Below are 27,124 nucleotides of genomic sequence, written 5' to 3'. Positions count from 1 at the left end.
GCTCTGCGGCGTCCAGAGCCCCGGGCACTTTAATTTGCCTGTGAGCCCCGGGGGCTCCCAGCCATCTCTGCAGCTGGGAGCCCCAGGTTGATTTAAAGGCCCTGGGGCTCCCAGCCACAGCCGGTGTCCCAGGGCATTTAAATCTTGAGAGCCCTCGCCTCTTCCGCTTGAGGCCATGCCCCCCTCAGGACTCTGGCAGTACCGGTAAGTCCTGTAAGTTACTTTCACCCCTGCATCTAGCCCAGTATCCTGTCTTCTGACAGTGGCCAGTGCCAGGTGCCCCAGAAGGAATGAACAGAACAGGTAATCATCAAGTGATCCATCCCTTGTCGCTCATTCCCAGCTTCTGGCAAACAGAGGCTAGGGACACCATCCCTGCCCATCCTGGCTAATAGCCACTGATGGACCTATCCTCCATGAATTTATCTAGTTCTTTTCTGAACCCTGTTATAGGATCCCTACACTACTTCAAGCTGGGCAGCTGCTGGAACTAGCAGCTGCCTGTAGCCGCTGGGGGCTGCGGGGTACCCCTGCCGCGGGGGTTGGGAACTCAGGGGTTCCCTGCCACCTGCATGGCCCAGGAGCTTAGGTTCCTCCGCAGCAGCCCGGAGCTGCCTGCCACCCCTGGCTGCCCGCAGCGGCCGGGATCTCGGGGGTTCCTTGCCACCCCTGGTAGCAGGGAGATCTGGGGTTCTCCAGCAGCGCCACCCCTGGTGGCAGGAAGCTAGGGGTCCCCCACTGCCACCCACCAGGAACTGGGGGGGTCCCCCTCTGTCCCAGGCAGCATGGAGCTCAGGGGGTTCCCCTGTGCCGCCCAGCAGGGGAGCCCTGAGCTCCCAGTGGCAGGGAGCGGCGGGGTGCCCCTGCGGCAGCTGGGAGCTGCAGGGGCTGCCAGAGACGGCAGAGGTACCCCACAGCTTCCTGCCCCAGTGGGCGGCAGGGGACCCTGCAGCTCCCAACCACTGCAGGTTGAAGTCACGGAGCCCACTGGAAGTCACAGATTTTGTGACTTCCACAACCTCCATGACTAAATTGCAGCCTTAATTACAAACACATACTGCAGATTTTAAAAGTGTGAAGTATTATTCATTTATAATTAATACTTTGCACTTCTATAGCACCCTCCATCCAAGGATCTCAAAGCATTTTACAGATATTAGCGAAATAAGTCTCACAGCACAGCACCCCTGGGAGGCAGATAAGTATCATTCTCATTTTGCAGGTAACTTCTCTGTGCCTCAGATTCCTAAGTGAATTGCCTGCGGTCTCACAGGAGAATTATAACAGAACTGGGATTAGAACTGTGATCTCTCTAGGTCCTGTGCGTTAGATACTGTCTTTCCCTGCTAGTCAAAGCATGTTTCAGAATAATGTGGTAACCTGCACAAGCATGGTCATGCCACAATTAGATGTAAAGTAAAACCACTCGGTTTATAATGAAATGACATCATTTCGACATGCTGCACCACATCTTAGACAGGAAAAAATGCTGCAGTTACCATTGCTTTTATTTTCAGCTTTTTCACTCCTCAAGCACCTCTGTGATGCAAATGAGTAAAATAAAATGAATTTTTCAAAGAGACCTTTTTAAGGGAACAAGAGCAAACCACTGCATAGGAAAGATGGGAAGTATGGCAAGAGACCACTCTGGCTTAACCAGGAGATCTTCAATGATTTGAAACTGAAAAGAGAGTCCTACGAAAAGTGGAAACTAGGTCAAATAAGAAAGGCTGAATGTAAACAAATAACACAAGTATGTAGGGACAGAATTAGAAAGACCAAGGCACAAAATGAGATTAAACTAGTTATAGACATAAAGGGTAACAAGAAAACATTCTACAAATACATTAGAAGCAAGAGGGAGACCAAGGACAGGGTGGGCCTGTTACTCAATGAGGGGTGTGTGGGGTGGGGAAATAATAACAGAAAATGTGGAAATGGCAGAAGTGCTAACAGACTTTTTTGTTTCAGTTTTCACCGAAAAGGTTGGTGGTGATTGGACGTCTAACATAGTGAATGCCAATGAAAATGAGTTAGGATCTGAGGCTAAAATAGAGAAAGAACAAGTTAAAAATTACGTAGACAAGTTAGATGTCTTAATGTCACCAGGGCCTGATGAAATACATCCTAGAATACTCAAGGAGCTGACTGAGGAAATATCTGAGCCATTAGCGATTATCTTTGAAAACTCAGGGAAGACAGGAGACATTCCAGAGGACGGGAAAAGGGCAAATATAGTGCCAGTCTATAAAAAGGGAAATAAGGAGAACCCGGGGAATTATAGACCAGTCAGTTTAACTTCAGTAACTAGAAAGATAATGGAGCAAATAATCAAGCAATCAATTTGCAAACACCTAGAAGATAATAAGGTGATAAGTAACAGTCAGCATGGATTTGTCAAGAACAAATAATGTCAAACCAACCTAATAGCTTTCTTTGACAGAGTAACAAGCCTTGTGGATGGGGGGGAAGCGGTAGACATGGTATATCTTGAGTTTAGTAAGGCTTTTGATACTGTCTCACATTGACTTTCTCCTAAACAAACTAGGGAAATACAACCTAGATGGGGCTACTATAAGGTGGGTGCATAACTGGTTGGAAAACCATAGTTATCAGTGGTTCACAGTCAAGCTGGAAGGGTATATTGAATGGGATCCTGCAGGAATCAGTCCTGGGTCTGATTCTGCTCAATATTTTCATCAATGATATAGATAATGGCATAGAGCGTATACTTATAAAGTTTGCTGACAATACCAAGCTGGGAGGAGTTGCAAGAGCTTTGGTGGATAGGAATAAAATTCAAAATGATCTGGACAAACTGGAGAAATGGTCTGAAGCAAATAGGATGAAATTCAATAAGGACAAATGCAAAGTATCCACTTAGGAAGGAACAATCAATTGCACACATGCAAAATGACAGCCTAGGAAGGAGTACTACGGAAAGGGATCTGGGGGTTATAGTGGATCACAAGCTAAATACGAGTCAAGAGTGTAACACTGTTGAAAAAAAAGCAAACATTATTCTGGGATGCAGTAGCAGGAGTGTTGAAAGCAAGACACAAGAAGTAATTCTTCCACTCTTCTCTCCACTGATAAGGACTCAACTGGAGTATTGTGTCCAGTTCTGGGTGCCACATTTCAGGGAAGATGTGGACAAATTAGAGAAAATCCAGAGGAGAGAAACACAAATGATTAAAGGTCTAGAAAACATGACCTATGAGGGAGGATTGAAAAAACTGGGTTTGTTTAGTCTGGAGAAGATTGAGGGGGGCCATGATAACAGTTTTCAAATACATGAAAGGTTTTTCACAAGGAGCAGGGAGAAAAATTGTTCTTCTTAACCTCTGAGGATAGGACAAGAAGTGAGAGGCTTAAAATGCAGCAAGGGAGGTTTAGGCTGGAATAAATTTCCTAAAACTAAAAACTTCCTAAATGTCAGGGTAGTTAAGCACTGGAATAAATTGCCTACAGCAGTTGTGAAATCTCCGTCATTGGAGGTTTTTAAGAGCAGGTTAGACGAACACCTGTCAGGGATGGTCTAGATAATTCTTAGTCCTGCCTTGAGTGGAGGGGACTGGACTAGAAGACCTCTTGAGGTCCCTTCCAATGCTACACTTCTATGATTCTATGAAAGATTTGTAAACGAGCAGTATGAAAGGTGGCTTCAAAAAGCATCATATAGTATTGTTAATTTGTATAACTTGAGTGGTATTTTCTACACTTCTGCTTTAAGAAATTCCAATTCTATTGTTTTCATTATAGTAAAAGTAAGTGGAACAGCAGCAGGACATTGTGAAGCTGGGGGAGATTTTGATTTTGAGTAAAAGATAAAGAAGGATAATTCAGAAGCAGGACCTCAAATTACTTTTGCTTGATAGATTTTAAAGTTGGGAACTACATAAGCCCTTCATACCTAAGATATGACTTTTTAAGGGATCTTTTCTGTAAGGTTGTCCTGTAAGTAAGCTTTATAAATAAAATGGTTATTAATTATAAAGCAGTGGTTTCCAATAGCTGCTAGACATCACCTGCACTGATACTTCAGGCTTGTGTGACTGATGTTCTCTGCTCTTCCCGTTGTGCACACTGTAATCTGTGATGGAGCTTGACTTGCTCCAAATCCCAGCTCTGCATGAATGGAAAGAGGTAAGCGCCAGTTTGTATAGCCAAGGTCTTACTCAACTAAATTGATTCATTTGCTTTGAAAGGGTTGGGCACCACATCTTAAAGCAGCTGATTGTCCATAATATCCATGAAATGGGTATTATTCACTTTTCTTTTTGCTTATTAACAATTTTGTGAAACTGTTTTCTTTCAGTTCTTGGTGAAGTGGAATATCTCCTCTTGGAGCGACCAGGTCATGTAGCCTTAAGTAACGACACGGTGTCTGTTGATTTTCAGTACTTTGTCAGTGGTAATGTGACAGCAAAGAATGTATCCATCCTACTGCTGGATGCCAGCACCAACCAGACCATTGCAAAAAAACAGCTTCCACCAAGCCAGTCACGGGGGATAGTAGGGTTTGAATGTTTCTCTTTCAAGACTGCTGGGGACTATTGGTTCAGAATGATCTCTGAGATTGATAATGGCACTGAAATTCACTGGAGGGGTGGGAGCACCCTCCTAAGTGTGGAATGGCCTGTATTTCACATTGACTTGAACAGGACCTCTGAGGTGCTCAGGAGTTCCCTTCAGGTTGGACTTTTCACTAATAAACAATTGTGTGCTATGAATGAGACAGTGGTTTCATTGGACGTGATATTCACCAACAGCCTGTATGAACTAGGAAGATTAAGCTCTAATGAGGCATTGGGAATGCGAATTAGCAAAGGAATCTTTCTCGCTAGATCCCAGTGGGTGGAGTTTGACTGCCCACCTATTGACCAAGAAGTGTATGTCACGGTGTTACTGAAATCATTAGAGACCAACTCAGTCATCGCCTCAACAGGGCCCATAGACCTCATCCACAAATTTGGATACAAACTAGTGGTGGCACCAGAAGTGATGTGCAAGTCGTCCATTCTGGTGTTTATTGTCTCCCCTCCATGCATTGCCATCAATGGGAAGGTTGCTGTGTACAAGGAAGTTCTCAGACGTCCTGGTGAAAGAACGACATGGCTAGATGAAAACTTCCTACGCCCAGGGAGCAACAGAACAGAATTTAACTGCACTTTGTTTGACGTGGGGAAAAATAAATATTGCTTTGAATTTTTTGACATTTCAAGCCAAAGCCAATCGCCCCCAAGAGTTAAGGAATGTATGGTGATCCGAAGGAATATAGGTTTGTATTGACATTTTCTGTCTTTAATTAGAAACTCTGTAGGAAAATGACCATCCTTCTATATTGTCAATAAGGATGATGACTTGGATTGATGAAGTTGTAGTTTTTGAGTCTCATAGCACCAGACAAAATAAGTCATGATTAACTGCCGATGGAATAAAGTTTAGTTTGTGTGTGAACAGATACACCAGGATGGTTGATAAAGGTGGTACTGCAATGGTTTCATGTCACCACTACATTAGTGGTACTCTAACCACAAGTCCAAACCTGCCATGACTAGTGGATTATCTGGATATCTAGTCCCAGTAGGAACTGAAATCTGGTAATCACAAAGAATTACATGAGAAACTGCTATAGCGGCTAGGGGCCAATTTCTCGCCCATTTGAAATTACTGGGAGTTTTGCTAATGTGATCAGGATTTGGCCATAATGGAAGAATTTTCTCCTGTGTGCATAGCTCATACGTTTCTTTGGCAGTCTTTCAGCTGGGAATGGCAGATGGGAATCCCAGGTTTAGTAGTGGTCACAGTAGCGGTCACAGTAGCAGAGATTATCTGCTCTGTCTATCATGGAGGGAGAGAGAGGAGAGATGAGTGTCAAAATCACTACTGATTCATGGAGGGCAGTTGTAACTAGAGACTGGCTAAGGAGCTGGTGTTTAGATGGGGATTGGGTTTTGAGTGGGATTTGTGTTCAAGGATAACCCAGGGATAGACGTCACTCCATTCTCATGAGCTATTCTGCAGTTTCTGATGACCCTAATCCACAATGTGAAAATGAGCTCTTTCTAGTTTTGGACCTGACCTGGAACCAAATTCATAGGTCAGATTCAAATCCAGGGGTATGACACCAACCATCACTCCCCACAAAATTCAAAGTGTTTTGGATTAGAGCTTCCGATTCTAGCCCAACCCTAATTGTAACAGTCTCTTGAAAGAATGTTTCCTCTGTCTTCTCTTGTGCATGGAAGTGACAGAACTGGAATTTTAGAGCTCCTCATAGATTGTAAGTCTCTAAAATTAACACAAGCTTTATATTTTCAGTCCTTCGTAAAATGTTTGTCACATAAGGAAATGCTATAATGTCTGTGGCTTAATTATACTTGTGATGCTATGCTGTTTTACTTCATTCTGTTTTGTAGGTTTTAAAACAACTAACTTTTCAGTTACCAATGTATAGCCTGAAAATTACTTCTAGTCTCACTGCATGGCAAACTCATCTCGTCAACTTCACTTTCCCTCACTACTCTCTTCACATTCTTTCTGACACACACACAAAAAAACATTTACAAATTCAGAAATTCATACATTAATCAAGGCAATTCTTCTAGGTGCTTGGATGCTACAGTGCTGTGGTCCGTAAAGTATCTAGTCAGACAGATACCTACAATATGACACAGATACATTCCAGTGCCCATTATTTCTGTTTTATTTTGTGGGATTCACTTTAAGTTATTACTCCCTGCAATTTGCTTTGTATCCTTTGCTTTCACTATAGTACTGTATTTACGAGCTCCAGCAGAAAGAATCAGGCTACAACTGTGAAGAAAGGATTTATGTAAGTGACTGACAAGTTACTTGTACAGAGCAGATGAAAGCAACCCTACACAGTGTAACTGTAAATAACATGTCAACTTCAAATTAATTAGACTGCAGCACATCTGACTTTGTGACAGGGTCTGCAGGACTTCAAAGGCCCATGGCAGCATTCTAGATGCACAAGGTATTCTGCAAAGGGTGCAGCTGTCTGAAGACAGTACAAAGATGGAAATCTTTGCTGCCTGTGCATGAGCTGGAATGGCATTCCAAGTCAGAACTCTGTCATGAAGCCCCGCTCCTGAATGATCTGGCTGTGCTTCAGCCCGGCTTGGGATTGTGTTGTGTCTAAAGACCTTGATCCCATGGCAGACTGCATTTGTGAAATAAAGACAGATGTGTTACTCCATTTCTTCTTCTACATCTTACAAAAGAAAAATATTAACCTATTATCCTTTTGTGATTCTGGCCCAATGGGCAGTTTGAGCACAGAGCTGGCTTTGAGATCCTGGGCCCCATACCAAGGAGATTAGGTCACCTTGTGCTGCATTGTGGGTGGAAGGGCACAGGATGCATTTCTTATGCTGTGGCACTCAGGAGCATTAGTGATGCCTGTGAAGAGGGAGTGCCTCACACGTCCTCTGAGTAGTAAATACAGGTCTCTAGGTAACCCTGAAGACACTAAAATACCATTCCAGTACTCCCATCTCAGACCCATCCATTTTTAAACAATGTCAGCTTTTGTTTTTTTAAAAAAAAGTTTATCCCTTCTAAGGTTGTGAAATAAACCTTTTAAATGTGAACCAATGCTGTGCAGTTTTTCTAAGCCTGCAGATAGAGGGCCAGTGAGACAATAGCTCAGATCGCTGTGGCCACTCTGACCATTCATCTCAATGGGGTGCTAACTCTGAAGCTTAATGATAGCAGCTTAAATGTCAAAGTTAACTGCTTCTCTGCTGATTTTAGTAAAATCATCCAGCTAATATATGTATCTAGTGTGGCTCTATAACATAGAAGTGTGAAATACAAAATTCCTGTTAGGCCATTGTATGCATCACCTGGGTCGCCGCAAGTTTGTTCTCTTCACCACGTTCTCCTGTATTTTGTCCAGTATTCTTTTAAATGGCCCAAGCAACAAGGCTTGCACCAATTTGCTGGAGAGAATATTCCATGTTCTAGTCCTGATCCCATTTAAAGTCTCTTGGCTTTACTCTAATAAAAATAATCAAAAATAGTATCAATAGCACTCATAATTGGGAAGGTTTTCTTGACTTTTCTGGTCTTTATTTCACCCCATTACACTTAGTTATACCTGACGATGAAATTCAGCCTGCATGCAATTCCCTTTGACCTCAATGAGAGTTGTGCTTTCTTACATCAGGGCTGAATTTTGATCCCTAGTGTTCTTAGTGAGCAATAAAAAGGGGTAAGGAGAAGGTGTTTAGTAGCACCTTGAGAGTACAGCTGCTACCAAAGAAGGGTGAAAGGAACAGAGGGAGAGCCACCATAAGAAGGGGCAGTAGTTACCAAGGGAAGGGAGCAGAAGAGCAGGATCTAGGGAAAGGATGAGACAGATAAAGTTCCATCCAAATTTGTTCCACCAGGTCACTGTGTAAATAAGATTATATTAGTCAGACCCCCTTATTCTGTGAGTGTTCTAATCCCTAGGAAGATCTGAGAACCAACTAGTTTTATACCTGAATCCATATCTGACACATTTATCTGATGTGGTTTTAATTGGGATAAAAATAGAATTTGCAGATGGATTCAAAGTAACCAGATATGACAGCATTAGAAAAGCGATCATCTTATGTGCAAGACTGCTCCCTTATTACAAAACTATGCCTGCTTTACAAGTCTCTTAGGGCCCAATCCTGCTCCCATTTACATCAATAAGAGAAGGAGCAGGTCCTTAATCTCCATATTCCAGTTAAGTTTTGTATACATCTGATGTGATGTACTAAAATGGACAGCCCTTAACTTCTTGCAATAACTTTGCAAGAGCACTGGATGTGGAATTTTTAGAGGGGTCCTTTTGGGGGAAAAAATTAATCTGAGTTGACTGTTTTGTTGGATAACATGCTATATTAAGGTGTCCCATTGCATAGTGAGAATGAAACACACACAATTGGAGAGAGATGCTACACAAATCAACAATTAACACAGTCACTCACTTGTGTTTGTTTTTCATGAGTCCCGAATTGCCAATGTTTCAAATTGTCTAACTCATCAGTTAAATACCTGCATGTTGATAGGCAGGGCCGGCTGCAGGCACCAGCTTACCAAGCAGGTGCTTGGGGCGGCCACTTCGGAGAGGAGCGGCACGTCCAGCTGTTCGGCGGCAATTCGGCAGACGGTCCCTCACTCCTGCTCGGAACGAAGGACCTCCCGCTGAATTGCCGCCGCAATTCAGCCCTGTTGATAGGCTCCCCAATTTTACATTAAAATTTCACATTTAACAGTTAGTTTACAATCTGTGCCTTCTACATCTGTAGTAAAGATTTTCACCTGGCTCTTTAGATCCATTTGTCTTTAATGATTTTGTGTCCATAGAGAAAAATGAGCTGTGCTTTATTTTTTTTTAATTCTAGTAGATTGCAGAGAAAGATTCAGAAGCTTAAACTGTTATCTTTCACAGAAGCTGGGTAATTTCCTCCCATGAGAGACTTTTTGATTATTGTGAGCTCCAAACCTGTAAGGTGCTTAGGCCCAGAGCCACAAAGGTACTTAGGAGCCTGAACCCCAGACTTAGGTGCCTAAGCCCTGGTTTTAGGCTTCACTGTGGTTCACGAAAATCCCACTAGGCTGCTACCTAACCTGTAGGTGTCTAACTCACTTGATTCCTAAATTTCTGCTGTAAAAGTTCCCTACCACCTAAGTTTCTACCTCTGGTTATGTGTACAGCTGCCCCACTCTAGGTGTGTGTACAGATATCTCATGTCTAAGCCCCAGAGTGATTCATAAATTGGGGGAAAGATAGGTGTTTCTCCAACTCTCTCACTCATAGGGCCCAATCTGGTAGACAGGTCCCATTCAAAATCTGGCTGGAGAAGATGGTGGTGCCAGTGCCTCCCCACCTTGTAACTTTTAGCCCACTGGTTAGAGCACTCAGCCTGGCTAGAGGAGATACAAGTTCAATTCCTCCCTCTGCCTATGGGGGAGAAATGATTTGCACAGAGGTCTCCCATGAGAGTGCTTTAACCACTGAGCTATGGGACGGTCCTATGGGGGGACTCCCTCAATCTCTCCTGTTGAAGCTGTTCCACTTTGTATAAATGATTAATTAGTCATTGGGGGGTGGTGGCTGTTGGGGGTTCCCCCTCCCAGGTGAGTGCCCTATCCACAAGACTCTAGACTCATTCTGTCTCTGGCCCAATGCCTGTTTAAGCATTTACATACAATGGAAGAGCTTCAATAGGAGAAACTGAGGGGACCTGACATCAGAATAGCCCCTAGCTCGGTGGTTAGAGCAGGTTCCCAAGAGATGGAGGAAGACCTCTGTTCAAAAGTGTTCTCAGACAGAGGGAGAATTGAACCTGTGTCTTCCACATCCCAGGTAAGTGCGCTCACCATGGGGCTAAAGGCAGCAAGGTGGGTGGCACCAGTACCACCACCTCCTCAAGCCATCTTGTGTGGCATGAGGCAGGCACCAAACTCATTCTGGCAAGCAGCAGCTTAGACGCCAAACCCACCTGACTCCAGGAGAGGGGTTCCTGTTTGGGAACGCCAGCAGAAATAGGTGCCTGGAATTAGGCATCTAACTCCATGAGAGGGGAGGGGGTTAGGATACCCCCATCTTGTCAGCATTTCCCATTAGCTACCATAGGCAGCTCCTTGCCTTGCATGCTGGCCTTTGTGGATTGTATTCCAAGGTGTCTGTCTCTCCCAGTTCATTGTACAGGGAACCTGGGCACCTAACTCAGGTTTTTCAGATTACGTTATGCTTCCTGTGATTTTCTAGGTGCCTAAAAGTAGAGTGTTGTGAAGAGCAGCGTTGCAATACCCCAATCCTTTTGTAGATTCAGACCCAAGTATCTTCTGTAAGGAGTTGTGCGCTCTCAGCTCCTACTGAAGTCATTGCAGAGATGAGGCGAATTGGTACCTGACAGGACAGGGCCTGAGATTAGAAAATATCTTTGATTTAAATTGTGTGTATTTTATTTAGTCTCTGAGCCTGATCATGTTATCTGCCCAGCACCCTCATCTCCTACTAAAGTGAACAACAATTGGGGAGCTCAGCACCTTGCAGTATCTGGTCCTATATCTGAATGAGATTAACGGGTAAAACCAAGGTGTATCTAACACACATGTGTGACACACTTGTCACAGAGGCATATAAAAGAGAGTAAACTGATAACCTGAGGCTCCAATCCTGCAATCATTTATGCATGTAAGTAACTTCAAGCATGTAAGTAATCCCATGAGTTCAACAGGACTACTCACCTGTGTAAATTTACTGATGTTGGCATGTTTGCAAGTATTTGCAGGATTGGGGCCCAAAGCAGTTAAAATCCTCATATTTAAATACAGTTTCATTTTTTCCCTTTGGTCCTTTGCAAGTAATAACACAGCATGAACAATACCACACCTAATGTACCATAACCTCCGTCTCTGTTATACAACCACATTCTTTAATTCTTTAGATTTGTGTAAATAGTTCATGAGTCAGGGGTTAAAGCAAAAGTCACGGGACACTATGAGGTTAAGATTGATGTAATTAAAAACAAATTTCATGACCTGTATAAGTAATAGCAACACCATAATTATTAAAGAGAGAGAATTAAAAAAAAAACCAATTTACTTTTCCATCATTTATGTGGTTTTACTTTTTGCATTTTACCCCTCCTAGATAATGAAAATAGTCAGTTTAATGGTTTTGTTTCTGGTCCATTTCAAATCAGTTCCTATAAGCCAACTAATAATATTTAATGGGGACAATCCCAAGATATCTATCACACATTGTTCTGTCTCTCCAAAAAAATCGCACCAGGTCTAATGAATTTTATTGGAGTTTAAGGGTGTGGTTCTATTTTTCTTTCAAAATGTTATTTATAGCATTCAAAAGTTGGCAGGCATGGTCACTTTCAGCTTCTGGATTCTCAGTGCTGTAAAGTTTGAGTTATGAACACAGCAAGAGGCTGTTGAAATTCAAACAAAAAACTGCTTTTGTTGCATTTAAAATAACGAAAATGCATTACGCCTTGAACCCTGCCCCCTTAAAAAAAACTTAAATTTTCATCCTAATACTCCTTATTGAGAGCCCCCTCAAACAATAAAAGATTAGGACCTCTAAAACGCTGTGTGCTATGAAGATAATAGGAGAGAAACCAACACTGCTTTTTCAATAGTCCCTCTGGGCCTCAGCCTCCTCTCCCAGCAGTATAAATCAGGGTAACCCCACTGAAATCAATAGTGATGCTAATGTAAAATCTGCGTACACAAGATAGGAATCGGGCCCTATAAATGCCTAAACTGATAAGACATTAGAAAGACTTGTGGATTCATTTCTATTTGTTGTTGTACAAGGCATATCCTGCTGGCCTTAGTTAACAGACTAGGAGTGCAATCCTGCTGCCATTGGAGGCGATGGAAGCATTGCCCCTGACTCCGATGGGAGCAGGCATAGGCCCCAGTAGCCGTTTGCTTTGCAGTGTTATAATTGCAGAGTTGGGGTTGATTAGTTTTTATATAAAGGAGGGATAGTTGAAAGCTTTGCTGTAAGATGAAATGAGTCTGGCTGCATTCCTCATTGCTCTGATTTCATGTATCCACAGAAACATGGAGCCTGTGGCAGCCCTGGAGTCCTTGCAGCGTGACCTGTGGGGATGGAGTCCGTGAGCGACACAGAGAATGTCTCACATCGCTGCCAGCAAAACCAGGCTGTGTTGGGACACCAAAAGAGACTTCGCTGTGCTCTCTAGAGGAATGTTCTAGTATGTGGTCCTGCTTTCTTTAAAGCTTTTCTCCTTGACATGTGTCTGCTTTCTCTGGAGAAAACAAAATGCATGTTATTATAATAGGTTTGAGAAACTAAAGCATTTAAACCAGTCTTTGTGACTTCTTATTCACTGGGGATGAAATCCTGGCCACATTCAGGTCAATGGAAAACTCCCACTGACTACATTGTGGCCAGGATCCCTGGAGTAAATTCCACCAACTGGCTGATGGAAACCCATGCAGTACTGTCCGTCTGTGTGTTTGCTGGGGATAGAGAGATATAGGCAGCATGGCTGGTCCAGTGACACTCATACGATGGAGGTGGATTCCACATTGGCATCACATCTGCCAGCAAGGAAGGGAGTACTGGGGATGGGCTGGGGGAGAGGTCACTGGTCACAATAGGGATGAATCTGGGCTGGCTCAGTCTGTCACAGTTGCTCACGCAAAGGAAGCCAGTAAAGAGTCACACAGACAGTCCGGCTTTATCGCTAGCTTCTGAACAGAGGAGAGAGATTTTTAATGTATTTCAAAATATATATGAAAAATAATGCCAATAATGAAAATGTATTTCAAATACGATAAAACCGGAAGTTTGTGTGGAACAGATTGAGAATATATTAACCATATGTATAGCCATATGGAGTCTGGTGCTGTTGGGTGCTGAGTTCTTCCCGTCCATCAGCCCTTAGCATTTTTATCTGGGCCTGCAAACCCACATTATTGACTCCCACTCTCCCAAGTGTAACAGTCTTCTGCTACACTTCCCTTAGAACATAATACTGGGTCTGACCAAAGGTCTATCTAGCCCAGTATCCTGTCTTCCAACAGTGGCCAATGCCAGATGCCCCAGAGGGAATGAATAGAACAGATAATCATCAAGTGATCCATCCCCAGTTGCCCATTCCCAGCTTCTGCCAAACAGAGGCTAGGGACACCATCCCTGTCCATCCTGGCTAATAGCCATTGATGGACCTATCCTTCATGAACTTATCTAGTTCTTTTTTGAACTCTGTTATAGTCTTGGCCTTCACAACATCCTCTGGCAAGGAGTTCCACAGGTTGACTGTGCGTTGTGTGAAGAAATACTTCCTTTTGTTTGTTTTAAACCTGCTGCCTATTAATTTCATTTGGTGACCCCTAGTTCTTGTGTTATGAGAAGGAGTAAATAACACTTCCTTATTTACTTTCTCCACACCAGTCATGATTTTGTAGACCTCTATCATATCCCCCCCTCAGTCATCTTTTTTCCAAGCTGAAAAGTCCCAGTCTTATTAATCTCTCCTCATGTGGTAGTCGTTTCATACCCCTAATAATTTTTGTTGCCCTTTTTTGAACCTTTTCCAATTCCAATATATCTTTTTTGAGATGGGGTGACCGCATCTGCATGCAGTATTCAAGATGTGGGTGTACGATGGATTTATATAGAGGCAATATGATATTTTCTGTCTTATTATCTATCCCTTTCTGAATGATTTCCAACATTCTGTTTGCTTTTTTGACTGCCACTGTACATTGAGTGGATGTTTTCAGAGAACTATCCACAATGACTCCAAGATCTCTTTCTTGAGTGGTAACAGCTAATTTAGACCCCATCATTTTATATGTATAGTTGGGATTATGTTTTCCAATGTGCAGTACTTTGCATTATCAACACTGAAATATTGTTCCTGCTACACTCTTCCCCTCTGTGCATAAATCAATGTGCACCCATTTTGCATACCCACAGAATGTCTCAGCTGTGCAAGTTACACTGGCTTACTGCCTCCCTGCCAAGTTACCCTTACACCTGTTTTCTGATCTTCCTGCACCAAAGTCAGATTTATGCCACTACAGAATTATGCCTGAATTATTTAATCTTGTATAGAATTTAAAAGATGTTTTCACATTGTGCTCCAGCTCTGGGTACTGCTGACCTTGTGCTGTAAATAATAGCATCAGACCATCCTCTGCTATGTCTCTGGTCCATCTAGGAGAGTCTGTTTCAGCATTATTATATTTGTATTCTTTAGTCCAGTAGATGGAGCAAGTGGCCGAGTAACAGAAGCCAGCACAGAGGGTTGGAACCCTGGTGGAAGGGCTGAAGAGGAGAAGTAGAAATAAATAAAAAAGATCAACAAGCAGGAGTGAGAAAAGAAAATAAGGAGAGAAGGAAAAATGAATAACTAAAACATTCAGATCCAGATTCTTTTCTCTTTTCCACTGGTATAAATCAGGAGTAACTCCATGGGTTTCAATCACAGCCACAGCCACACTTGGCCAAATTCTGGTCTTGTTTCTCTTCTGATGGAATCATCTTTCCCCACACCTCCCACTGTGTGACTCTAAGAATTTTGTAGTGCTACTTGGACAGTGAGCCTCTAGTGACCAACTGAGTGCAGCTTTTTTGACATTACTCTGGAAATGAATGTACATGTTATCTATTAAACGAACTGCCAGACTTCCTGAATGAATGACATGCCACACTGCAGTTGCATTCCGTATGGATCTGTTGAGCCAAAAATATGTACAGGTCTGTCTCATCTTACGCTGGGGCTACGTTCCACGGTCAGCGTGTAAAGTGAAAACCGCGTATAGTCAAAATTACATTGAGTGTAATGGCGGGCGGAATCGCCCGCACTACAGGAACAGTATTTAAATTGTTATTTTTCTCTTTTTTGTTGTTTTTTGTTTTGTTTTTGCTGACCGCGTAAAGCTGAATTCGCACATGTTAAATGCGCGTAAGATGCGACAGACCTGTATAAATAACAAGCTGATTATCAAGGTGGCATTTTACAAAGGGCGTGGGAAGGAAAAAGTCTGTTCCTGAATTCTGGAGTATACATGTGGTTTGGTGACTGCAGCTATGAATTCTGCATCTACACTGCAGTTAGTTGAGCAGTTGTTGTGGAACACTGAAAAGCATTCTGGGAATGTATATGGTGGACACTCCATAACATACATGTAAATGTGTAGAGTGGATACTGGATGGCCTGAGGGACTGGTAAAAGGATGCCTTAGCCTTTCACTTTTAGATCACTGATTTCTATCCAGGTCTGGGCAGTAGCAATGGAACATAACTACCATCAGAAAACTGTTTAGTGGCCTATAAGAAATTAGTGTTTGGACACCATGGTAACAGGCACTAAATAAAAAGCTAAGATAGATAGAAATTAGAAAAGGAGTATTGTCTAATGGCTAGAAAAGTAGATTTGGAGCCAGGATTTCGGGGTTCTATGACTATGATTGATGTGCTGGTGACCATGGGCAAAATCACTCAATCTCTCTGCGCCTTGGTTTATTCTTTGGTAACATGGGTATGATACTTGTCCTGGTGTGCTGTGAGACTTAATTAATGTTTGTAAAATGCTTTGAGACCCTCATAACATGCACTATAGCTGTGCAAAGTATTGTTACCAGGATTTCTCTTGAAAGTCCCTCTCCAGTGCATAACAGACAAATATCAATAACAAAAAACCCAAGACCCCTTCTTAGCCCATAACTGAATGGACATGGAGAATACTCTGTTGTCTGACTCCCAGAGGTGTAACACTGGGTGAGAGTTGGAGAAACATTCTCAGGGCAACGTGGGGAAACTTGTGCTGCCACTGCTTATGCTGTCCATCTTCTCTCCAGACCTCAGGGCTGTCAAGCCACTTACCTTTCACATTGGGGATCTGCCTGGCACGAGGGGAACAAATACCTTTCACAAACCCTAAAATCAGTTGAAAAATAATTTTAATTGCTGGTTTACCCTAACCACTAGGCTGACCTAATATATCAATTCCAATAACAAATTGTTAACTCCTGGATAGCACTTTTCATCTGTAGATTTCCAAGTGCTGTTCCAAAAACAGCAAGTATCTTTATCCCTATTTTACAGATGGGGAAACTGAGGCACTGGTAGTGACGTGGCTTGCCCAAGGTCAGCTAGCAGACCAGTGGCAGAGCCTGACACCCCCTCCACCTGATCACACTGCCTCTATGTGCTTGCTCCTTTCATAGAAACCCTACCAACTCTTGCAAAAAGCTTCCCACTGGATTTGCGAAACTCAAACCTAACAAAAGCCATTAGGCTCAGGTGTATAAAATATTCTTCTGGCATCATGAAAAGAGGTGAGACTAGCAGAAGTAGGTAGCAAATGAAGTTTAAAAGGTAGACAGGTCTGCAGAGCCCTCCATATAAAGTAGGTGGATTTGCTGCTGCAAATCAAGGTTTATCCTCTTTTATCTGAAGAAGACAGATGTGAGCTAAGGACATGCTGGCAAGTAGACAATTTAATGTATTTTATTCATTGATTTTCTTTTTTTTAATTGTAAAATATCTTACTAAAACTCCAAATGTCCAATGAAAATGCAACTTGGATAACAGAATGTGTTCACTCTTTGTTACAGTTATAAAGCCTACCACCCCTCCTTCTGTACAGCACCAAGAGGATCAGAAAGCTAATAATATAGTCACCATCACTGGCATCTCCTTGTGCTTGTTCATAATCCTAGCCACTGTTCTCATCACCCTGTGGAGGAAGCTCTGCAGAGCTCAGAAGTGCAGCACCTCTGTGCGCTGTAACTCTGTCCATTCGCCCAGTGTCCACAAGAACTCCGACGAAGAGAACATCTGTCAAGCTGGCACGCAGCGGGAGAGCTTTTCCGCGGGCAGCGAAGCGCCTCGAGTGCAAGCCGGAGAGCCTGTTAACATACCTTTGACCTGTAGGAGGAGCCTTCAGTTTGCTCAAGAAGAGGACACCTCTGTCAGTGACAATTTTCAGTCAAATGCTCAAAAAATAATCCCTCCAATTTTCAGCTATCGCCTTGCACAGCAGCAGCTGAAAGAGATGAAGAAGAAAGGCCTGACTGAAACCACAAAGGTGTATCACGTATCTCAGACGCCTCTGACTGACACTGTTATTGATGCCACGGCTGTGCTTCCCCTGGGCACAGAAAACCAAGAGGAGGCTGCTGCACACAAATTCAGGATCAAATCTCCATTTCTGGATCAGCCAGTCAGTCATCTCAAATTCCCTAGGGAAAAATCTAATTCTAGGGTGGACTCTGTACTGTCACAGGCCAATCCTGTAACAAGCCCTAGTCAGACCCTCATTAGACGAGCTCACCTGAAATACCAAGATAACAAAGGGGAGCCGTTAGAGAAAGGCTGTCACAGAAACCCACAGTTCAGAAGAACAGCCAGTTTCCATGAAACTAAAAAGGTCAGGCCCTATAGGGAACGGAGCATGTCCACTCTTACCTCACGGCAGATTCCTCTTTATAGTGCCAGGACCAGAACGTGGGGTCAGGCACTGGAAGACAAGTCCCGGCCGACATGTAAAGATGCTGATCCAAGTTCCGAAAAGTTTGACCAGTCTCATTGCACTCTGTTAGCTGGTGAGCCACTGAGCTATGGCACAAAATACCGCCACAAAGGGGGCCCTCCAGTGGGGAGGCCGGATCTGATCAGTGACCGTCAGCCTGCAGGCCAAGTAGCAGGAGCTGACAAACCAGAGCCAAATAGAAACAGGAGGGGCTCTTCACCAAACCATCGAGGGGTTTTGAGGAAAGAACCCATCTCAACTCTGAAAGATAATTACCGGCGAGGCAGTGCTCTAAGCCCTGTCCAGTACAGAAAGGACAAATGCCAGAGCTTCCCCACAGACCCTGAATTTGCCTTTTATGATAATAATTCTTTTGGCTTAACAGAATCGGAGCAATGGATGATTGACCTGCCTGGATATTTTGGTTCAAATGAAGAAGATGAAACAAGTACTTTAAGTATTGAGAAACTGGTGATCTGAATGACTCATTGCAGTAATGTAGGGCGGGGGTGTGAGAGAAGAGCTGCAAAACCTGTTGGTTTATAATAAAAGCAATAATGGAAACCAGGTTCCAGCTGTTTGGGGCAGGAGGGAAATCCTACGGCCTGACTTGTGAGCATGCATTTCTTTTTAATTAATAGAAAGGGCTCTGATGTCATTGTTTTGTCTAATACACACACATAACCTGGGAAAGCAAATGGAAATGATAGTGTGACACAGAGAAAATCGAACAGATTTTATTCTATAGAGCACAGAAAAGAGCAGTGCTCAATGAATAATTTATACTGAATCATGAATCCAGTCAATTTAGCCTCTTTTTCTGCTTGTGGACCATCCACTAGCAGAGCACAATATCTTGTAACATCTGTTCAACACTATTTAATGAATTGTTTCACAGTTCTTTTTAACCTAGGTTGTGAACAGTTTTCAGCGTATCTTTAAAATTCACTATTTGTCATGGGGTTCTGCGCATCCATTGGGTGCCTCCGCTTGCCCAGTGTGGGGCTGATACACTCCGCCACACAGTCATCAGGACTCTCAGCTGGGCCAGACAAACACAATCAGGGACTCTGGCCCACAGTGAGGGGCTGAACAGGCAAACCGTCTATAGCTCCTGAGCCTCCTGGCTTGGGCAAACAATCACAAACAGGCCTTCAGCCCCTTGGGTGGGGCAGAGTAACCAGTCCATAGCTGGGGTCTCCAGCGGTAATAGCCACCTGCCAGTGCCGAGCCCACCCTGCTCCACCAGGTTCCAACCCAGGGCCCTGTGGAGCCTGTAGTCTCCCTCTTCAGGATTCAAGTATCAGCTCCCAATATATTCCCTCGGTCACTTCCTACCTCTAAGTCCACTTTGGGCTTGTCTTCCCGGGCAGAGGCTTGGCATCTCCGTCGGCCTTCATAGTTGGGGATCCCTCGTCATCTAGTCAGGGAGACTTGCTTCCGTAATCTGGAAGGCTGGTGGTACCTCAGCGGGAGCTGGCAACGCATGTCCGTCTTCCTCCTCCACCAGCCAGGACTGGAGAGAGCTGTTCCCTTTTATCTGCTCCCTCCAACTGGAGCATGTGCAGCAGAGGTGAGAAGGCCTGGCCTCTTGGGCCAAAAGTGACTGGTTAACCCCTGCTTGCCCAGTGCGGCATTGACACACCCCATCACATTATTGAACTGTGTTGATTGTTTGTAACTGGTCAGATAAGTCATGTGGTGCTTTTCCTGTTCCCTGATTAGATGAGGAAAGCATGAGCAATTCTGGAGTGAATACTTGTTTACAATTTGGTTTTTGTGATTCGTCACATACAAGACCTCGCCATTTGCTTTCTGATACTATTGGTGCCAGGAAAGCTTGAGATTGCACAAACGTGTGGAAAGGAACAGAAAAGCATTGTAGAAAATAAACAGACTAGGTCTGCTAGTGTGGTCAAGGAAAATTCATTAACAAATTTGAGTACTTGCTGAAACTGTTATTGCAGTATTCTACCCACCTGTAGAAGCCAGTGAAAGACCTCTTACCTTCTCTCCTTCATTGTAATGCTCTTTCCCTTTATTAAATGTTGTATTTTTATTTTTGCTTAAACAAGTTGACAGATACTACAGCAAGATACAAATAAATTATGAACAAAACCAGTGGAACAAAATGCCTATTTAATTAAGATATGCTTTGCAAACAAAAGGAAAAAGGAAATGAACTCGTCCATGTTTGTTGATTCCTGGAGAACTTTCTCCATAGGCACGTTTATTTCACCAGAGGATATTTAACAAATGGGATTGGACACAGCTGCACTTGCTCAACACTTTTAGTAAAGTCACTGCACACAAAGGAGATGCAAAGAGTGGCAGGCAGGCCAGTTTGACTCAGTTCTTTACTCCAGCCATTTATTGGAATAACAGATTCTTCAGAGGTATAGAGAAAACAGGTGGAAGGAATACATTAATGGAGGAAACAAAGAAAATAAAAGAAGCCTCAGATGGAGATTGAAAAGGGAGGGTTTGGGGTAGGGAAGAGACACCTGACAGTTTTAAACTACCCCGTCCTCATAGTGCCAGATGGTGTAGAGAGGAGGGGTTTAGATTTATTAGGAACTGGGGAAACTTTTGGGATAGGGGGAACCTATACAGGAGGGATGGGCTCCACCTAAACCAAAGTGGACCCAGACTGCTGGCACTTAACATTAAAAAAGTTGCAGAGCAGTTTTTAAACTAAGAGATGGGGGAAAGCCGACTGCTGCAGAGGAGCACGTGGATCGGACAGAGACTTCTCTTAGAGGAGAGTCTATTGATAGAGATTCTCTAGGTTTTAGTCAGGAGGAGAGGATGGAAGAGGATAAAGTAGGGGCCAGATCAGACAAGAAACATTCACATAAAAAAGAATCCGACACATCAGAAAAGGGCAGATAAATAAACTGACAAGTTTTTAAAGTACTTGTACACAAAAGCTAGAAGTCTAAATAATAAGATGGGTGAACTAGAGTGCCTCGTGTTAAAGGAGGATATTGATATAATAGGCATCACAGAAACCTGGTGGAGTGAGGACAATCAATGGGACACAATCATTCCGGGGTACAAAATATATCAGAAGGACAGAACAGGTCGTGCGAGGTGGGGAGTGGCACTATATGTGAAAGGAAATGTAGAATCAAATGAAGTAAAAATCTTACATGAATCCACATGTTCCATAGAATCTCTATGGATAGTAATTTCATGCTCTAATAAGAATATAACGTTAGGGATCTATTATCGACCACCTGATCAGGACAGTGATCGTGACGATGAAATGATAAGGGAGATTAGAGAGGCTATCAAAATTAAGAAATCAATAATAGTGGGGGATTCCAATTATCCCCATATTGACTGGGAACATGTCACCTCAGGACAAAATGCAGAGACAAAATTTCTCGATACTTTAAATGACTGCTTCTTGGAGCAGCTGGTACAGGAACCCACAAGGGGAGAGGCCATTCTCGATTTAGTCCTGAGTGGCGCACAAGATCTGGTCCAAGAGGTCCAACTTCAGAAAGGGGAACTATGCAAAAATGAGGGGGTTAGTTAAACAGAAATTAAAAGGTACAGTGTCTAGAGTGAAATCCCTGCAAGCTGCATGGACACTTTTCAAAGATACCATAATAGAGGCCCAACTTAAATGTATACCCCAAATTAAAAAACACAGTAAAGGAACTAAAAAAGAGCCACCGTAGCTTAAGAACCATGTAAAAGAAGCTGTGGGAGATAAAAAGGCATCTTTTAAAAAGTGGAAGTCAAAGCCTGGTGAGGTAAATAGAAAGGAGCATAAACACTGCCAAATTAAGTGTAAAAATGTAATAAGAAAAGCCAAAAAGGAGTTGGAAGAACAGCTAGCCAAAAACTCCAAGGTAATAACAAATTGTTTTTTAAGTATATCAGAAGCAGGAAGCCTGCTAAACAACCAGTGGGGCCCCTGGACGATCAAGATAGAAAAGGAGCTCTTAAAGACAATAAAGTCATTGTGGAGAAACTAAACGAATTCTTTGCTTGAGTCTTCACGGCTGAGGATGTTAGGGAGATTCCCAAACCTGAGCCGGCTTTTGTAGGTGACAAATCTGAGGAATTGTCACAGATTGAGGTGTCACTAGAGGAGGTTTTGGAATTAATTGATAAACTTAACAGTAACAAGTCACCGGGACCAGATGGCATTCACCCAAGAGTTCTGAAAGAACTCAAATGTGAAATTGTGGAACTACTAACTATGGTTTGTAAACTGTCCTTTAAATCGGCTTCTGTACCCAATGACTGGAAGATAGATAATTTAACACCAATATTTTAAAAGGATTCTATAGGTGATCCCGGTAATTACAGATCAGTAAGTCTAACGTCAGTACCCGGCAAATTAGTTGAAACAATCATAAAGAATAAAATTGTCAGACACATAGAAGAACATAAATTGTTGGGCAAAAGTCAACATGGTTTCTGTAAAGGGAAATCATGTCTTACTAATCTATTAGAGTTCTTTGAAGGGGTCAACAAACATGTGGACAAGTGTACTTAGATTAGGATCCAGTGGACATAGTGTACTTAGATTTCCAGAAAGCCTTTGACACAGTCCCTTACCAAAGGCTCTTACGTAAATTAAGTTGTCATGGGATAAGAAGGAAGATCCTTTCATGGATTGAGAACTGGTTAAAAGATAGGGAACAAAGGGTAGGAATAAATGGTAAATTTTCAGAAAGGAGAGGGGTAACTAGTGGTGTTCCCCTAGGGTCAGTCCTCGGACCAATCCTATTCAACTTACTCACAAATGATCTGGAGAAAGGGGTAAAAAGTGAGGTGGAAAAGTTTGCAGATGATACTAAACTGCTCAAGATAGTTAAGACCAAAGCAGACTGTGAAGAACTTCAAAAAGATCTCACAAAACTAAGTGATTGGGCAACAAAATGGCAAATGAAATTTAATGTGGATAAATGTAAAGTAATGCACATTGGGAAAAATAACCCCAACTATACATACAATACATACAATATGATGGGGGCTAATTTAGCTACAACTAATCAGGAAAAAGATCTTGGAGTCATCATGGATAGTTCTCTGAAGACATCCACGCAGTGTGCAGCGGCAGTCAAAAAAGCAAACTGGGTGTTAGGAATCATTAAAAAGGGGATAGAGAATAAGACGGAGAATATCTTATTGCCCTTATATAAATCCATGGTACACCCACATCTTGAATACTGCGTACAGATGTGGTCTCCTCATTTCAAAAAAGATATACTGGCACTAGAAAAAGTTCAGAAAAGGGCAACTAAAATGATTAGGGGTTTGGAACGGGTCCCATATGAGGAGAGATTAAAGAGGCTAGGACTTTTCAGCTTAGAAAAGAGGAGACTAAGGGGGGATATGATAGAGGTATATAAAATCATGAGTGATGTGGAGAAAGTGAATAAGGAAAAGTTATTTACTTGTTCCCATAATACAAGAACTGGGGTCACCAAATGAAATTAATGGGCAGCAGGTTTAAAACAAATAAAAGGAAGTTCTTCACACAGTGCACAATCAATTTGTGGAACTCATTGCCTGAGGAGATTGTGAAGGCTAGGACTATAACAGGGTTTAAAAGAGAACTGGATACATTCATGGAGGTTAAGTCCATTAATGGCTATTAGCCAGGATGGGTAAGGAATGGTGTCCCTAGCCTCTGTTTGTCAGAGGGTGGAGATGGATGGCAGGAGAGAGATCACTTGATCACTACCTGTTAGGTTCACTCCCTCTGGGGCACCTGGCATTGGCCACTGTCGGAAGACAGGATACTGGGCTGGATGGACCTTTAGTCTGACCCAGTACGGCCATTCTTATATTCTTATGTGCATTGCAGAATCAGGACCATCATTTGTACACTAAAATATGAGTTATGGCAACATGGCATGGCATGGCAACAAATTGCTGAGGAAGTGTCAGCCAGGATCCGGGGATCTGGGGCAGGAGGAGGGACAAAGGTCGAAAGAGTTCAGAGAGTCTTCCTGAAAAAGGGCTAGAGAGAGAGAGAGAGAAAGAGAGAGTGAGAGAAAATGAACTCACAATTAGTATGTTCCAATCAGGAGGGGGAAATTATATTTATATCCTTCTTCAGCCTAGTTTAGCTGAGCCTTTTACTAGGAGCTATTTTTCAGCATGCAAGGAGACATAATGTTTTAAGGCATTGGTATTTTTTTTAAAGAAAACAATTTAAAAGGATAGCACAATAAGGCACATCAGGTGTGCATTAGTAGGGCAGTGGGTTGTCGAAGGCATGAGGCAGACACACCCATGGCATGCACAGATAGCCTGCTACCACACAGCCTGGTGTGGCTCATTGCTTAAGGATAGTGAGTGAGTTGTTCAGGATTTAGTTGTAGGTGGTTAAACTTTCCCTGCTTACTCAAATAGCATCATTTGGCTGTGTTACCTCAGCCCAGCTGCGGTGAGGGCAGGTCTGACTTATGGGAGGTGAGTCACCGGTTGCTCTGGGCCTGCTCCAGCACGCTGTGCTGTGAATGTGCCGCCGTTTCAGGAGTGGGCTTTGGTGAGTTAATCTGTGTAACATAGTGTTAGGACCAGTTTTTATATTAACTCGCCACTATAAATGGCCAGCCTAGATTGATTACACTGTGTAAAGTGTTTTAAAACACACCCAATATTGAGGCCCAATCCAAAGCTCATTAACATTAATAATGAAAGACTTTCCACTGACTTCACTGGGCTCGAGATCAGGCTTTTAACTTGTTTACTGCTTCAGCTATTTACCCGTTGTGTGTCAATGTAAATCCTTGTCCCTTGATACCAGTCAGCTCTGTGTTCTTGGGGAACCAGGTGCAGTATCCAACCTGTCTGACTCATGAAGGACACCCTCCCACAGCCTCTGCTTGAACCAAAACTGATCAGAGAAAAGACTTGCAGAGAGCAGTGAAGGGCAGTGGGAGACACACCTAGACACACCTAGACCCCTCCTGACAACTCCCCTAGCCTCATCTGCATCAAAGATGGGACAGGGAGGCATCTCTATTAGCATCAGAATAGAGAACAGAGATTCCAAGGCAAGAACCGCACTGAACTCTGGGACCAGAAAAGCAGGGAAGCACTGCATCATGGGGGATCTCTGCTCCAGATGTTAATGAATGTACGCCTGCACACACCCAGCTCAGCAGTTATCAGAACAATTCTAGTAATGAATCCTTGATTGATATCCAAAATACTGAAGCTGCCTAATTGCATTGTGAGCTCCCTGGAAGGAACACCACCCATAGCCAAGAGTGACCAGCTCCTATTGTCTAACCTAAAGAAAACCCTTGAGTCATCAGTTTACCCATAAACAAATCTAGTGTTCTACCTTGAACCATTGTTGTTTCCCTACAAAAAAAACCTACCCACACTTCAGTAAGTGGTCTCATGCATGGATCCAACTCTGCACCAGTTCTACTGGGATTTCATCTTCTCCTGACTGATTGTCCTGGTGGCTCTGCCTGTCTTCAGCACTCAGGACCCTGAGCTACCACCATCACCTGGGAACCCCGACCAGTTCAAGCTTCATGGATTGTGAGATCCCAGCTCTCTCTCTCTCTGTTTTCTTTTCTACCTCAGGCAGGTATAGTTTTCTATATATGATTTTTGTAACCTCTAATAATGTAACTGTTATGTTTATTTAGGCTCTCCTTGTGTGGTTATCACTATTATTCAATAAATAACTTTTATGGTTAAGATGGTTGCTTCCCTCTCTCTCTCTCTCTCTGAACTTTACTCTTTTATGTTTTTAGCTTCCCCATTTACTCTGCAGCAACGCTTCTCTTACCTAAGCTAAAGATCCCTGTAGCGCCCAAAAATACTGTGGGGTTTGCTTATCAAGTGGGTTACTACCAGTACAATTGTGACGTGAAAATGGGGATAGGGACATGCTGAACCTGTGACATACGAGGGTGGCAGCTTGGAAGTGCTGCTCGACCCAGACTACTGAGTCCAGGGGCATATAAGGGTGGCAGCTTGAAAGTGCTGTTCGACCTGGTCCGCTCAGGCTGACTCTATTCTGGTGCGATACCTGTGGCACATAAGGGGGGCAGCTTGAAAGTGTGGCTTGACCCAGCCCACTGAGTCCAGGGACATATAAGGGGTCAGCTTGAAAGTGCTGATTGACTCGGTCCACTCAGGTAAGGGGGGAGAGAGAGAGAGAGAAAAAGAGAGAGAGTGTGTATGTGTGTGTGTGTGTGCGCACGTGCGTATCTGGTTCTGGGGCTGGAGGAACCTAGCCCTGGGGAACCTAGGTCCTGCAGGATACCTCCATTGGGAGGGGACTTGCAGAAGGGAGAAGTAGAGCTCCATAGGAAAGCAAAAGTGACACAAGCAGTACATTGATAGAATTACAGACTCCCCCACCCCGAAGAGTAACGCTAATAAATGACCATACCCCAAAGTAACGGGCAAATCTGGAAACACCCTGCAGTGGCGCGATCTCTGAATTTTAGATCTTGCAGTGCTGCAAGAGCTATTTGAAGGCCTGCAACTGGCTCATTGAGCCTCCCAACGCAGGTGCTCCTGTGGCACCAGAGAAAATGCTGCAGGCGATACAACAGAGCACCACTGTGAACAGCAGTCCGACACCCTGCAGCAACAATCTGCATAACTTACCTTGGGAAGTGTCTGAGCCCAGCTGTCTAGCTCAGAGCAAATAGGTACCTGGCTAGTGGGACTTTTCAACATGTATTAAGCAAAAAGTGCCTGCGGGTATGGCAACACTGCAAAAAAAGACCCACAGCAGCGTGTTGCAGAGGCTAGGTCAACTAACTCAGACTCACCCTGCAGTGCTAAAAACTAGCAGTGTAGCTGTTCAGGGTGGCTTGGGCTGGAGCCTGGGCTCTGAAACCCAGTGAGGGCGGGAGGGTCTCTCAGAGCTTGGGCTGCAGCCTGAGCGTGAAAGTCTACACTGTGATTTTTAGCCCTGCCCAGTTCAGTTGACCTGGGCTCTGAAACATGCTGCCTGGGTTTGGTATTTTTTATTGCTGTGTAGACATATTCTGAAACACATTCTGGGACTTGTAAAAGAGTTTTCAGGGCCCTCCACAAAGTACTGCAGGGTTCCATCTAGCGCCCTCTCT

The 27,124-nt window shown here is 43.4% G+C and overlaps 1 protein-coding gene across 1 annotated transcript in view; it reads left to right on the top strand.

Annotated features, from left to right (window-relative positions):
- Positions 1-18,524, top strand: part of LOC112117666 (thrombospondin type-1 domain-containing protein 1) — a 30,454-nt gene extending 11,930 nt beyond the window's left edge. The window contains exons 3-5 of the mRNA XM_026653670.1: positions 4,319-5,281; positions 12,591-12,749; positions 17,128-18,524. Of these exons, the coding sequence (XP_026509455.1) occupies positions 4,319-5,281; positions 12,591-12,749; positions 17,128-18,524 (2,519 nt within the window). The remainder of the gene's footprint in view (positions 1-4,318; positions 5,282-12,590; positions 12,750-17,127) is intronic.
- The last annotated feature ends 8,600 nt before the right edge of the window (positions 18,525-27,124 follow it).

This window comes from Terrapene carolina, unplaced genomic scaffold (assembly GCF_002925995.2).
Source record: "Terrapene carolina triunguis isolate 2854851 unplaced genomic scaffold, T_m_triunguis-2.0 Scaffold142, whole genome shotgun sequence".
In the NCBI taxonomy this organism is placed as follows: domain Eukaryota; kingdom Metazoa; phylum Chordata; order Testudines; family Emydidae; genus Terrapene; species Terrapene triunguis.
The sequence above is the reverse complement of the archived record's forward strand: the minus strand, read 5'-3'. Positions and strand labels throughout refer to the sequence as shown.